Below are 16,600 nucleotides of genomic sequence, written 5' to 3' on the forward strand. Positions count from 1 at the left end.
AATAATATTTATTAAATTTGAAAATAAAAATATATTTGACTAATCTAATTTCAATGCTCAATAAACCATTTCAAATGTGTATATAAGCTAGTAGCTACCACTTTCTGAACGGATGTGTTTCGTCTTTTATTTGCTGAAAATCTTTTAACTCTAAACAGTTCTATACTAATTTTTTTTTTTTTAAGAAGATAACGATATCTTAATTTTATTGATAATTTTTACTTTTAATAGAAAAAATTGTAATTATAACTAGACATCTAAAAATTACAAATAAACATAACGATTAAAACTTAAGTATCAAAAATCAAAAGATAACAGTTCTACATCATATAAAAAATAAAAAATAAAAACGTACTTCTATTGATGTACGTATTAAATTACTTAAGAGAAGAATTCTTATTTATTACAGGAACTACAAATATGAAAATGTATTGCTGGTACAAGTATCTTAATTGTTCCTTGAATTCTAGCAACTCTCTTGATGGTAGCTCGCAGCTATGTAGATAAGAGCACTTTAATGGAAAATGCTGGAGCTCCCGCTGGAGTTCCAGTGTATTTTATTATGTGTATTTTTTAATTTTTTTTTTATATAGATGTTTTTAATAATTTTAAATATTTTTAAAAAGTAAAAAAATTTATAATATTATTAAATAATACTTGCTTAATCACGAAGTAAAATATAAAATATTTTTTTATAATTTTTTATTTTACTTCGTGATTAAGAAAGTATTTTTTAATAACTTTTTTTTTTACTTCTTGATTAAGAAAGTATTTTTAATGATGTTCTAAATTTATTTTATTTTTTAAAAAATATTAAAAAATATTAAAAAAAATTATATAAAAAACAACTTAAAAAAAAACACATACAATATATACTACAGCCCCCAGCGGGAGCCCCCAGCGGGGGCTGTAGCATGATCCCACTTTAATAGCTCTTGTAAAATATTTTTTTAAAATATAAAAAGGATGACTAAAAGTCTATTCTATTAATTTATCTATTCTATTCCTATTTTATATTTAATTACATTAAATCCTCTACATGTAGAGGTTATTATTTATTCTTTCTAAATAATTTTTTATTATTTCTCTCTCATTTCATCGTTTTATTTTTTATCTTATTTCATTTTAACATTTTTATTACTTTTGTACAGGCCCACTCTCTTATCTCTTATATACTCTCTAGCACTTTATTAATAGTCCATTTGACTTTAATGCAACCAGAAGTTTTGATATTGTTAATAATAAATTCATGTATTTTTTTTATAGTTTTATTCTTTTTTTTAAGTAATTTAAAATATTACATTTTCATAAAAAAATATTATAAATATCAAAATATATGATGTATAGAGAAATATTTGAAATATATGACATGTAAATAATATAATATTATAAATAAATAAAAAATATTAAAAAATATAATATTTAAATGATATAAAAAAATAAATAATCTGATATATAATGTATTATAAAAATTAATATATAAAATAAAAAAAATAAATTTTAATGATATATTTCAAAAAATAGAATAAAGAAATCAGTACGGTGCAATACTTTTGAAGAAAAGCACAGCTTTTGGCCCCGGAGTTTTCATACCTAATGAACATTGTAAGCCGACGGAATTAATACCCATAAATTCCTCACCTTTATATTTTAATAGTTTTTAATATTTTAGATGAAGCTTTTTTTTTTTTTTTTTTAATTTAGATCAATTAATTTCATGTCGATATTTCTTAGTACCATTACCAATGGACACAAAATATCACTAAGAAGTATTAACAATTTAAGAGTTTTAATTGGAATGTTACGCTCTATATATATATATATATATTGGAGATAATTATAATTTACCTAATGTTTAAATTGGAGAAGAAATAATTTTAGGCCAGCTCTATCTCCTTCCAATATTATAAAAAAAGTTAAAGATACGGAGGATATTAATTATGTATGGAATTCACGTGATTCATATTTATTTATGTTTTAAAAAAGAAAATATGTAGAATCTTGATGCAGATATTATATATATATATATATATATATATTATCAATAGCTAGCCAATTTACATATTTTTTCCACAAGTTCATATTTTTTATATAGACATAAAACCCTAGGCGCCGCCTACCTATCTCTCTCTTAAAAAATTAAGAGTTTTAGATCTGATTTTTGCTAGAGGGGGGAGACATCGACTTCCTCATCCTCCTCCATCTCATTCCTCTATTCATCTACGTTGTCTATCAATGTTTTTTTTGTTTAGTTTTATTTTGCTTTCTTTAAAGATAAAATAAGATAGATCTACAGCTTTCCGGCAACTCTCAAGAGACACGTGCGGTACTAGCAGATTCATAGGTCGAAAATCATTTGAAGAAAAGTGATAGTTTTGCAAAAATCACCATGCGTGATTCTCACGTGCCATCCCTTCTGACAACTCTTCACGACACACGTGCCAAGTCACCGGACTCACCATCATCAAATCTTTTAAATTTGACATTTATGACTGAAAATAGACAGATGTGTTGTTTTTATGGGCCGTCACGGATTTTGAAATCTACTGGAATTGATCTAAACTGTAATCAGTCTTTTTTTCATCTATTTCACTGCTTTCTTTTTTGGTTTCTTTATTGTTAATTAAAAAAAAAAAGTTTGTCTCTTGGACGTTTGTGATCTGTAGAGCTAGAGTCCTCTTTTTTTATGAAAGATGTGGTTGAGTCTCTGTTTAGAGCATTGACATTGGATTAGTCAAATGCCTTTTCATCTTTAAATTTAGCAAACATCATCCATATTTACTCCACATTGAATTAGCTAAATTATTTTCATCCAAATTATAAGCTACAGTAAATCCATTCTTCTTTTCAAATATGAAAAGAATTATAGCAAATCTAAAAGTATTTTTTAAGATTATTATATTATAGATATGAGATTTTTATTCATATGAGATTTTACTATCTATATACATATGAGATTATTATATTATAGATTGTTAGATTGTAAAAATAAAAATGAATATGATTTGTTAGAAGTTATTAAAGATTATAAAAATAAAATAAAAACTAATAAAAAAATAATAATTAATAAAAAAATAATAATATTTTATTATTATAGAGAGTGTAATGACTAATCCAATGTAGACTTCAAGTTTTGAATGATTAGCTAAAGGTGAAAAAGTTACTTATTAGTTAAAATTTGAATAAGATAGCCAATCCAATGCTAATGCTCTTAGGCAGATAGTATTGTCTCTTAGACATTTGTTTATAGAGAGTATCAGAAATAGTAAAGACTAGATTAGTCATAAAAAGAAATAGTGTATTGATAGAACTTCAAATACATTATTTTGGTTTATAATATCATGTTTGATATGAAAACATCTCAAAATATATAAGGTCAATTATAGATGTAAGTTTTTATGATAAATTATGACAGTTTTTCTTAAAAAGAAACTAGCTAATTAAGGGGATGTGTTGCAGTTATAATCTCGATTATGTGGTAGAATGATGGTCACATAACGCAAGTTTTGGGCAATATTCCCTTAATCTAAATTCCCCAGTACTTACTGAATTTTTATAGTAAAAAAGATCCACCTATTAGTCATGAATAATTATTAGACTTGATACTCTGTTTTTATGCTGATATCTATATAAAACTACTTGCTTAAAAAAAAAAAAAATTTGAATGACGGCCACAATTTTTTTTTTTTTGGAATCGTTGACGGCCGCATTAACGTACGTGTACATGTGCGAAACCTATATATGGAAGTAGCATCTGTCTGTCTAGTGAAATCAAGTCAACATTAATGCAGCCCATCCAAGCCGAAAAAAGTGCAGACTAGACTTTAATTAAAGAATAATGAAAGCCAATATTACCCACTTGTTGAAAGGCGAATTAAGCAAGGTTGTATATATTCTTAAGCGTCCCACTTTCGGTTTTCGCTGGAGTTACCGCTGGTATTAATATGTATTTTTTTATATATATATTTTTAATTTTTTATATAAATTTTTTTAATAATTTTTAATATTTTAAAAAAATAAAAAAATTTATTATATCATTAAAAAATACTTCTTTAATCACATACTAGAGCCAGCGATAGCCACCAGCTGTGGCTCTAGCACTGCTCTTCTTATTTCTTGCACTTCTGATTTTAATGTCCCTATCGAATAGCACTTATTACATGGGAGAAAAAACAAAAAAAATGGAATACTCGGCCTATGGCTGCTTGTGGGCCTGTAGCACACATCTTTTTCCTCGGCCGTTTATTGTGAAGAGAATATAAATTGAAGGACAGACAATGGCAAAAGAGAATACAGTGAGATAGATAATCCTGTAGGTCTCTCTTCCCCCTCTCTACCAGAACAATGGCAAAAAGGTTAGCAATTCTGTGTTTCACTTAGTGAGACGTAATCTTTTTATATTTGTAACACTTTTCTTTCTTTTAATTTTAATCTGCGTATGTTTCCCATGTTTCGCTTTGAAGTAAAAATCAGATGATTTTGAACATGGAATTTTGTGGCAATATTAGTATTTAATATTTATTGATTATTTCAATATAGTCTGTAAACGGCAATAAGATGCATTAATCCATCTTCAGGCTAGATGGCAAAGTGGCAATTATCACTGGAGGTGCAAGCGGGATCGGAGCAAGCGCAGTCCAACTCTTCCATGAACATGGTGCCAAGGTCGTCATTGCTGATATACAAGACAAGCTAGGCCAAGACCTCGCCGACAAGATAGGAGAAAATGTCAGCTACATCCATTGCAATGTGTCGAATGAAGATGACATTCGCAATCTTATTGACACCACCATAGCTAAACATGGACAGCTTGATATAATGTATAGCAACGCCGGCATCGTAGACGGAGTCGTTGCGAGAATCCTGGATTGCACAAAGTCAGATGTGGAGAGAGTTCTTGGTGTTAATTTGGTGGGTGCTTTCTTATGCGCCAAACATGCTGCAAGGGTCATGATACCACAGCGCAAGGGTAGCATAATATTCACGACAAGTGCTACAACAGCAATTGCAGGAATATCGAGCCATGCTTATGCAGCATCAAAATGTGGACTTTTGGGGCTATGTAGGAACTTGGCAGTAGAGCTTGGACAACATGGTATAAGAGTAAATTGTGTGTCTCCTTATGCTGTGGTAAATACAGGTTTGACAGGTACCACGAGTGAAGCTGATTCCCGCAACCTTGAAATGGCATTGAGTGATACTAGTTTATTGAAGGGTCAAGTGCTAAAGGCAGAAGGTGTGGCAAAGGCTGCACTCTACTTGGCTAGTGATGATGCAAATTATGTGTGTGGTCTCAACCTTCTGGTGGATGGAGGGTATAGTGTGGTGAATCCTACCTTGATGACCTTTATAACTAAGCAATTAGGAAATTAGCTTCTTCTATTGAGTTAATGTTGGTGCTTGTTTTATGGAAAAGTTGAATTTCTCACTTTGCTATATACTGAAAATAAAAAGGCGTTCCCGGCCTATATAGGCGTCAGCCCACAGGTCTTTTTTGCTGGCTTTTCTCAGGCGGGGGGAGCACAAAGCTGAGCAACCAGGGTCAGTGGCATGATCGATCCTAAGAGCAGTAGACGTTGTCGGTCTCCTTTTTATATTTTGTTGTCATGTATTCCAGTACTGTACTTGATAAACTTTCCAATAAATTAGCAGTACTACTCGGCCATCTATAGAATTGGTGTAAAAACCATATCTTAATGGTCATCCTTTTTCAATATGGATATTGCATGGGATGTTTGTTGGGATCAATCTCTATTTCTTTAATTTTGTATCTTGGTTATTGTAATGATGTTTTTATTAGTTAAGATAATATAATTGGACGCAAACTCTTAGGTATAGTACTTAACCATTTAGGCTACGTACGTGATGATGTTTCAACGTGTTATATTATTATAAATATAGCCTTGGGCAGTTTTCTATAAGAAAATAAGAAATCTGAGTTTGGAGCAGATCATGTAAATTAGTTGGATGAAGACAAAAATGAGAGACAAATAATAAAATCATAGGCAAAACACAGATGGGCTTCCTTGAAAATTGAAGTTTTCATTCTCATGTAATGATCAACGTACTAGCAATTAAAAGACATTTGTTATTATATTTCACGCTCATTATTATGTCCAATCCACAGGGAGAGAGGGAAAAGACCGCTATCATCATCTTCATCATCATAATGTAGGATTTTTAGGCTCAAAAAGGGAAGTACTTAGCGGATTTATATGATCATGGATCGGGGTACTGAAACATGCACAATGATGGGTTAACAATGCTGAAGCCACCGTCTATGAGGAGATTGTGTCCACTCACGTACCTCGATTCATCACTTGCTAAATAAAGAGCAGCATTTGCTACATCTTCTGCCTTAAGGGTCACACCCTTCAGATTGGCAATCGAATTCACATAATTCTGAAGCGCCTCGTCCTCAAGCCCAACAAATTTCCTTGCCAAAGGTGTCACGATCGCATACGGTGACAAGCAATTGACCCTAATGCCAAACTGCCCCAGCTCAACCGCTGCATTTTTGGTAAGGCCTAAGACAGCATGCTTTGAGCATGCATATGCATGTGAAGCTGCGCCTCCTAGATACGAGCTCACGCTAGCAGTCGAAATGATGCAGCCGCTACGGACTGGAATCATGGCCTGCGCCGCATGCTTGATGCCGAGGAAAACTCCGGTCACATTGATACTAAGAACGCGCTCAAAATCAGACTTCTCGTTATCGATGATGCGAGCCTTGTTCTCGTCAGCAATGCCGGCATTGTTGAACATGATGTCTAGCTTTCCATAGGTTGCCACAGCTTTTTCAACAGCATTTTTAATTTGGGATTCATCGGTGACATCGCAGTGGACGTAGAGTGAGTTTGAAGGTCCCAAAGCCTGGATTAGTTCATGGCCCAGTTCATCTTGGATGTCGGCGACAACCACACGGGCTCCATGTTGTACGAAGACTTTGGCAGTGCATTCACCAATGCCGCTGGCTCCTCCAGTTATCAGTGCCACCTTTCCCTCTAGCCTACACAATATGGTCATAATTGCAGCACTCTCTTATAAGTCATAAATCGAAGAATAATGATATTCATAAATATGCAAAACATTTTACAATAAATTAATATTAAATTTTTATTTAAGTTTTTATATTTCACATTACTCTCTTCTATATAAAACGGGATTATTAAAAAAAATTATAAAAACGATGTTGTATATATATATACCATTAATTAGTACTTTATATCAAAATTAACAATGGCCTTGAAAATACGATTGCTAGTTGAAATGTCGTTAATCTTTTTCATTTATTTTTGACAGGTCTCGATCGAACTTGAAATGAACGTTGAGTACTTTATCCTCGCATAGACCTCCAAAATTCCAAATGCTTCTGAATTCTGATAATCAAATTAAATTCCAACTTTCTAAAATAACCATTCCAAAATTATAATTTAATGTATTTTTTTCGATTATAATTTAGCCCAAGTGGAAAATACAATAACATCAAATTAAATGAATTCCCCTATAACAAAAAATATGAAAAAGAAAAATAGCCTCAATGAAACAGAGCATGCCTTCCTACAAAGAAAAACCTATGAAAAAAATTCAACAAAAATAAAGTAAAATAGGATGCAAGAGTGTGAAATCGCTACTTATCTTAAAAGCCTATTCATTCTCCTCCACCATACATCACACATATTTCTAATTTAATTTAATTTTATTTCTGTTAAATTAATAGATTTATTCTCCTTATTATTCATACACTACATAATTATTATAGAAAAAAAATTTAAAAAAGATGTACTGGTGCGTGAAATGCTAAGTAAAAGTATTCATATGTCCCAACGTCGTCTGTACTAAGCATATGAATATGTTTGCAGATCGTTTCGGTAAATAATGGCAAAAGGAAGCTTTTAAGCGCTTAGCAAAAACATGAAACGCACACAACGGAGGAGTGAAACTTGATTCATGAGCATATATATTCTATTCTACTGACCTTCTTGGCACTTCGGAGACGGTTGAAACAGAGGCCATTGCGACAGAGTGTTGTGTGTATCCAAGGGGAGCGAAACCCCTATTTATTGACGAGAATTTTGCAGCTTTGGGAATTCACGCAGCCGGCAGGTGTATGTACCGTGTACGCCACCACGATGACCATTGACAAAAATGAAGCACGGTGTGGAAAAAATTTTGTAGTGGAGCCCACGTGCTTGTTAAATAGAAAAGTACTGGTACCGACAAGACATGAACCATCAGGAGTTTATTAATGGATTTATCAATTTTATTTTTATTAAAATTACAAAAAAATTAAAAAATATAAGATTTAATTTAATTTTGAGGTATTAACCCATAAAAATATGATCAAATTAACCAAGAAGGCACCTCTAGAACCATTATCACTGGATATTCTCTTCATTCTCTTCTTTTCTTCTTAAGAAAAACTAATTTTTAACCTTGATATTTATATAAAGTCTGGCATGGTCACCTTTGGAAGGCCGGGGAGTCTGACAATGGTTATTAGGCAGGTAATTCTTATTTTTATTAAGGGTGTTTCTACTTAGCTTTATAAGTTTGTCCCTTTAAATTTATCATCAGTGTAATTATATATTTTTTAAAATATTTTTAAATTTTTTTAAAAATAAAAAATATATTATTTCACTAATAATTATCTTAACTAAATAAAATATTCAAACGATAATTTTGAGGAGACAAACTCATGATGCCAAACATAATTTTCACAAAATTTATATAAAGTTTTCTATTCACGAGTCACATGCTACAGACTTTCGCGTGCTATTTATAATGAGCTTTGCTACACAATCTCCACCACACTCCACACTTCACATTTTTTTAAATTTTTAATATTTTTAATATTTTTTTAAATTTTTTTTTGAGTTTATTCTTTTTAAATTATTTCAAATTTTTTATTCATTATTTATATAATAAATATTTAATAAAAAAAAATAAAAAATAAAAATAATGTAGAGTGTGAAGGTTGTGTGAATAGTAGGAGATTGAATAGATTTTTTGATTTATAATAATATTGGGTGGTGAGATGCCACGCAAGGCTTTGGCCTTGGGATGTGAAGAGTGTTGGAATCAGAGTTTTTGTTGGTTGGATGGCCGGTAGCAAGTTCTCCTTTGTATTCGTAATTTATTTTAATTTATTTTATTTTATTATCATAATTTTTTTAAATTTTTATATAAAATATAATAAATAATTTAATTTTTATTATATTATTCATAAATTTTCTCAATCCATTTCAATAATCCAAACCACTTCATGAAGTTTTAGGAGTTGGGATAAATACAGTTTGTCTATATTAATAAAGTTGGGTTGTAATATAGACAGAGATAAGAGATAGGCATCAAAATTCGGAAGCTTTTGGGAATCTTTGGTTAGGTATAAATAAATAAATATAATGTATCTATCCATCTGCATTTCTTCTATAAATATATATATAATATATTAATAAAGTTGGGTTGAAATATAGACAGAGATAAGAGATGGGCATCAAAATTCGGTAGCTTTTGGGAATATTTGGTTAGGTATAAATAAATAAATATAATGTATCTATCCATCTGCATTTCTTCTATATATATATATATATATATCTCTTTATATATATATATATAACTAGGTCAAAGTAATGTGTAAAGTACGTTTGTCTAGTTAGATTAAATAATTATTTTATAAAAATAATATATTTTTTTATAAAATTTGTAAAAATAATTAATGGCATATATAGCTTAAAAAATATTACTTCAACTTTTATACAAGTAATATAATTAATAGAATATTATAAAAGAACTTTAACAAACAAATTAACTACTATAATCAGTACTTTAACAAGATGATTGAGTTTGCATCATCAAGATGATTGAGTTTGAATCATCAAGATTATGGTATTTAATAGCATGTTTTGAGTCAAATGAGATTTATTTCTCTTTTTTCCTATATATTTTAGCTTTGTATTATATTTTACTAGATAACTATATAACCTCATTGATGATATTTTACTGTTGTGATTCTGTTTATAAAATTTTGGTACTTATGATTACTAAGTTGTGAAATCTATTATTATGGTATTTAATAGCATGTTTTGAGTCAAATGAGATTTATTTCTCTTTTTTCCTATATATTTTAGCTTTGTATTATATTTTACTAGATAACTATATAACCTCATTGATGACATTTTACTGTTGTGATTCTGTTTATAAAATTTTGGTACTTATGATTACTAAGTTGTGAAATCTATTATTTAGATAGTCAGATATTTCAATAATTTTATCTCATTTTATTTTATTGCAATATTTTAACCAAACCATCTTTAAAATAGTATTAAAAACTTTGAAAATATATAAATATATATTAAAATGTTTAAAAGTTTTAATTAATAGTATTTCATTCTAAATGTTTAAAGTAATATATTCTACACTTTGGGATTATCATTTTGTTTTAATAGAGTTATATATATATATTTTATTTTTTATGCTTTCTCTGCAAAGCAATTATGCGCACACACATCAAGTTGGAGAGTCATTATGAACACGCACGCGCAATATATAAGTGTCTATTTAACAGATATTATTAATTTAACGGTTTTTTATTGTTTTCTGTTAAAATTAACGAAATTTGTCAATTTGCCCGTTATCTATAAAATTTCCATCTATCAGCCATCATAAAAACAATCTCATTGTAAAAACAATCTCGGTTAAAAAAAAAAAAAAAAACTCTTTATATTTATTCTATCGGACAGATTCATGCATCTGTAAAAGGAATGCAAATGGCCAACCAATCTGTGTTGAATCTTTATGTGTTTTTCAAGGTTACAGGGTTTTCTTAATTAATTATTAACCACTTAATTTGAATAGATCAGTAAAGATGCATGTCATCTGGACGAACTGATTATTTGACTACGGAACTTTTAATTTTTTTCTTTAATGATTCACCAATATCTTATCAAAAGAATGCAGACAATTGTCTCATTTGAATATAAAAAATATTTCGTTTTATTTCATCTCATTTAATTATTTTAAATTTTTATATAAAATATAATTAATAATTTAAATTTTTTAAATGTTAAAATAATAATAAATAATATTATAATAATATTTTATTTAACTTTGATCTCAATTCATATAATTTGATAATAAATACAATATTCAAACCGCAACTTATAATTAGTCAGTTTCATGCACGCTGAATCATGATCAGGTTATATATAGAGTTCTTTACAGCAATATTTAGACTGTTCATTAGAGTATCTAGATCTAGTTCGTGGGTGTACACCGGCGCTCCGGCCATATTGCCAACGGTCCCGACTTCCAGTTCATGAGATTATTTATAAGATACTAACTAATTAATAAACTTCCGCATGCAAGACTTTATTTCCTTACGAATTGGGAGTCTCATGCATGCACTTTGACCAGGAACCCCGATCGAGGTCACCTCATCAAGTTGGATTTCTTTGATATATTAAAAAATAATTGTTACCAACTGATTTATTAAATATGAATTAATTAAAACGATTCCAATTGCCGCTAAGACCATTTAAATTAAAGACTAACATTTATTTTATTGACTCTCAAACGAGCAGACATTTGCTGCATGCTATGCGATCAGTCGGTAATAATATATACAATAACTCAAATGTTTTGGACAAATTTAACAGAAATGATTTTTGTCACAAATCAAACAAAATATACAATATATACAACCTAATATAAATAGTGAGTGTATTGTAAAAATCATCTAAAAAAAATTCTAAAAAACAAAATTATCTCATGGAATTTTCTCTTTTTGAGTTATTATTTTTGTGTTTAATACTGTGTTTGTGACTTCGTTGGTGTTGTGTTTAAAGATGGTATTGTATTCAAACAGAATCAACAATAAATCGATAATATATTTTAAGAGAAATATTTTATTTTTTTAGGATTATAGACTAATAATAAAAAAATTTTGATAAAAAATTATAAATAAATTAAATCTTAATACAAATAAATAAATATAAATTAAGTAAACGTGCACGTTACTTTCACCTATATCACCCTATAACTTAAAAGCGTGTATAAAACATGAACAGTAGTGAATAGTAGCAGCCTTTTCTCAGTTCAGTCCCTCAGTTCCTCAGTTCTTCGTTCAGTCCCTCAGTTCCGATTTTAATCGTTACATACAGATAAACGTAAAATAAATATCTAATCTTTACATATAAGAGATGAGATATCTGATTTACACATTTTCATCTCAAATTTACAGAACACTGCAAATTTACAGAACTTAAAAGCGTGTATAAAACATGAACAGTAGTGAATAGTAGCAGCCTTTTCTCAGTTCAGTCCCTCAGTTCCTCAGTTCTTCGTTCAGTCCCTCAGTTCCGATTTTAATCGTTACATACAGATAAACGTAAAATAAATATCTAATCTTTACATATAAGAGATGAGATATCTGATCTACACACTTTCATCTCAAATTTACAGAACACTCAAATTTACAGAACAATTCTCGCATATTTTTTTCTTCTTTCTCCGTGTGGGTTTCGGTGAGGGACACGGAGGCTGCGCGTGGGGGATTCCGAAGGTGGGTGCCATGGTCGGCGCCTTGAAGGGGACTCGTCGGTGGTGGTCGTGAGGTTCGGTGGCCACGTACGGCGGCGTAACGTGAAACAAATGCGTGAAACCCATTTCCGTTCGGTCTCCGTGGGGGAGACGGAGGGCTGCGCGTGGCCCACTTCGAAGGCGGCTGGGATGGTCGCCGCCTTGAGGGGGACTCCTCCGTCGTGGTCGTGACCGTCGGTGTCGACGTACGGCGGCGGAAACTCAAAAAAATCAAAGAGACCCATTTCGGTTCTCCTTCCACGGAGGAGACCATGGCTGCGCGTGGGGAAGATTGAAACTGCCAGGGATGCTCGCCGGCGTGAGGAGAACACGCCGACGTTGGCCGTGACGATAGCCGGAGACTCGGCGGCGCCGGGCAGCGCTGGAGGAGAACCACCGTGCTGCGGAATCGCCTACGAGAGAGAGAGAGTTTAAGAAAAAATAATTGTGTTAGATACATTTATTAAGTATTTATATGTCCTACAATTTAATGTTCAATAATAATAATTTTTTTTTTCTTTCCTTTACAAATATACTTTTGTTTTTACTGTAATATTATATTGTTGAATTTTCTACATAGGTTGAACTCCGTGAAGTTGAAAGTGGAAACAAGATATCCCAACAACAAGCTGCTCATAAAAGTATCAAAAGTATGGATCCTTTAACTTCTTAATTTCATACTGTAAATTAATAACTGAAATAATTTATTTTGCTTCATTAATTTTAGAATTTTTTAAGTCAATTATTTAATGTCATTTATTCAATATTTATTTTGCATGAACTTTGAACTGTTTCAAATTATAATTTCGAATTAGTTTAAAAATTATTTGAAGGTTTTTACATTATATATTATTTATATGACATAATTTAATTTAAAAAATAAATTTTTAAAATTTAAATCTTATGTATTCAAGAAAATATAACTAACAGCAAAAATTATATTAAAAATTGTAACACAGTCAATTACATTAATAAAATGTACAAATAAAACATAAAAGTGGCTACATATAGAATTTTTATATAGGAAAACTTTATCAACAAATCTATTTCTATATGTAAATACTTATATCAATATTTATAGTTTTACTTATATAATTATACATAATCAATTATTGAAATATTAAAAATTTTAAAAATTGAAATTTAAATTAAAGATTTTGATAAAATAAAGTACGTACTTATTAAAAATAATATTGTATATAAACTTATACTCTAAAAGATGCTTGAAAAATAAAATAAAATAATAATTTTGTGAATATTCAATGATAAATTATCTCGGCTATATACAACAATAATCAACAGTACCACAATAATAAATGAATTTTACTACACAACTTCTATCAAATTTTACATTTTATATTTTTTTGAATTTTTTAAATTTTTAATATTTTTTTTAAAATTTTTTTGTGAGTTTATTCTTTTTTACATTATATATTATTTATATGACATAATTTAATTTAAAAAATAAATTTTTAAAATTTAATATAACTAACAGCAAAAATTATATTAAAAATTGTAACACAGTCAATTACATTAATAAAATGTACAAATAAAACATAAAAGTGGCTACATATAGAATTTTTATATAGGAAAACTTTATCAACAAATCTATTTCTATATGTAAATACTTATATCAATATTTATAGTTTTACCTATATAATTATATAAAATCAATTATTGAAATATTAAAAATTTCAAAAATTGAAATTGAAATTAAATATTTTGATAAAATAGAGTACGTACTTATTAAAAATAATATTGTATATAAACTTATACTCTAAAAGATGCTTGAAAAATAAAATAAAATAATAATTTTGTGAATATTCAATGATAAATTATCTCGGCTATATACAACAATAATAAACAGTACCACAATAATAAATGAATTTTACTACACAACTTCTATCACATTTTACATTTTATATTTTTTTGAATTTCTTAAATTTTTAATATTTTTTTTAAAATTTTTTTGTGAGTTAGAAAGCAGTGCTATAGTATAAATAGTAATTAACCAGTACTGAACAGTAATTAACCAGTAATAAATGGAGTGTAGAGTGTTAGAAAGCAGTGAAGATTTTTTTATAATAAATACTACTAACCAGTATAAATAGTAATTAACAGTGCTATAGTATGTAATATAATAATAAACAGTACTGAACATTACTCGTGAACAATAATAAACAATTACAGTAATAAACAGTTCTAAACAGTAAAATAAATGAAAGAATTTTATTAAATATTTTAAAAAATTAAAATCATGTAAATAATTAGAGTTTTTAATATAATTTAAATCTCATAATATTTTTAATTAACTAAAATCATTTCAGTAGCAAAAGAAACAATTATGTAATATTTAGTCGTTTTAGACTCTACTTTCAGTAACCAAAAAAATAATTATGTAATATTCACTTTCCTGACTTGCTTAAACATATAGTCTGTCTAAATCTATTATCAGAGACTTTAAACAATTATAATTTACTTAAACAATTAATTATATTATCTTTATAGACCTTATCATTAAATTCTCTTATTCTACACTAGATATTTATATTTTAGAATAACCTAATACAGGGCAAACGTGCATCGCACGTACATACACTGCTAGTATATATATATATATATATAATATAATATAATAAAAAAGAGTCTATCCGTGTATGAACAGTGATTTTCTCCAAGTTTTGTTTTCCCATTTTGTCCTTCTTTGATCTTGTTTTTTCTCCAAGTTTTTTTCCCATTTTGCCCCTCTTTAGTCTTACTTTTCCCTTTTTATCCTTGTCATTGTATTTCTTCTATTTAAGAAATTAAGTTTTTATCCTTTTATTTTATTACTTTCTGAGTTTATCTTTTTTACACTCACTAATTCCCTTCAAATCGTTTAAAATTTTATTTTATAATTTTTTTAATATAAATTATGAAACAACTTATTTGAACTAATTTATTATTCTTATAATCGACTCCAGTAAATGTAAATAATTTAGAATCATTTTATTCAAATTTTATTTAAAACTTATCTCATTCTCTTTGGGACAAGAGGAACATCATAGCTATTTTTTTTTATTATTATTATGACAATATGTGTTATTTTGTGGGGAATGGAATAAGTATTTCAAATTGTATAATCTTTTTTTGAATGAATCATTCTTCCTATTTTTTATATTTATCTTATTTGATTTCTATATTGATGATGCAAATACTCTAAATTCATTCTATACATGAACATCTGACTTATTTGCAAACACATGGTAGATAAAATTTTTAAAAAAGAATGAATCATTCAACCCACTGTAAACATGGACCAATGAAAACAACGTTACAAAAAATTCAACATCATTTCCATCATACCATAGAAACAGGAACATAGCTCTTGAATGAATGCATCATCCAAACTACACAACAACCCCTTTGATAATCCTATAAAATATTTACATCCTATGCACAACTTTTAACATAAAAACTATAATTTCACTTCCTATATGTTACTTCTTTTATTGCTTTCCACAACATGTTAAATTAGGACTCGTTTGAATACGTAAATTATCTCATTTTATCTCATCATTATAATTCTTTTAAATTTTCACATAAAATATAATAAACAATTTAAGTTTTTCAAATCTCAAAATAATAATAATATTAAAAAATAATATTTTAACAATATTTTATTCAATTTATCTAAAATCATATTATCTCATTTCACTAACCAAACGAATCAATCTCAATGCTAAGCATATTGGGTTATAGAGTTCATGCTTTGTTTATTCATTGTTTTGTTTTGTTTTGGTTTTGGAGAAATTAGCAAAATTTCTTTTTTTTTTTTTGGCAAATGTCATTTTTTAGGATCCCAATAGAGATGCTTACCCGAACTTTTACACTTGGAGCATTGGCAATGGCTAGAAGTCTAAAATTTGGCTAGAATCTCAACTTTTGGCTATAGTATCAATTTTTTGCTAGGTGGATTCACATTGGACTAGCTATCTTAAAGTCAAAATAATAATATAATATTATATATTTTAATAATATT

General features: G+C 28.6%; 2 protein-coding genes across 2 annotated transcripts; one reads left to right on the forward strand and one right to left on the reverse strand.

The window, feature by feature from the left end:
• Positions 1-4,141: 4,141 nt before the first annotated feature.
• LOC109013555 (tropinone reductase-like 1) lies at positions 4,142-5,761 on the forward strand. Its single transcript, XM_018995702.2, has 2 exons — positions 4,142-4,355; positions 4,578-5,761. Exons 1-2 carry the CDS (start codon positions 4,345-4,347, stop codon positions 5,371-5,373), a joined length of 807 nt encoding a protein of 268 aa, XP_018851247.1. The 5' UTR covers positions 4,142-4,344; the 3' UTR covers positions 5,374-5,761.
• A 258-nt stretch (positions 5,762-6,019) lies between these two features.
• LOC109013554 (secoisolariciresinol dehydrogenase-like) lies at positions 6,020-8,114 on the reverse strand. The gene is made up of 2 exons (XM_018995701.2): positions 7,979-8,114; positions 6,020-7,009 (listed from the first exon to the last, which is right to left on the reverse strand). Exons 1-2 carry the CDS (start codon positions 8,014-8,016, stop codon positions 6,220-6,222), a joined length of 828 nt encoding a protein of 275 aa, XP_018851246.1. The 5' UTR covers positions 8,017-8,114; the 3' UTR covers positions 6,020-6,219.
• Positions 8,115-16,600: the final 8,486 nt, after the last annotated feature.

The sequence above is a fragment of the Juglans regia genome, chromosome 4, assembly GCF_001411555.2.
Source record: "Juglans regia cultivar Chandler chromosome 4, Walnut 2.0, whole genome shotgun sequence".
Taxonomy (NCBI): domain Eukaryota; kingdom Viridiplantae; phylum Streptophyta; class Magnoliopsida; order Fagales; family Juglandaceae; genus Juglans; species Juglans regia.

Bases quoted from the DNA above. Each gene is read 5' to 3' on its own strand.
- LOC109013554 (XM_018995701.2), bottom strand. From the start codon at position 8,016: ATGGCCTCTGTTTCAACCGTCTCCGAAGTGCCAAGAAG. The intron at 7,010-7,978 runs GTCAGTAGAATA...CATATTGTGTAG, and splicing joins GTCTCCGAAGTGCCAAGAAG to GCTAGAGGGAAAGGTGGCAC.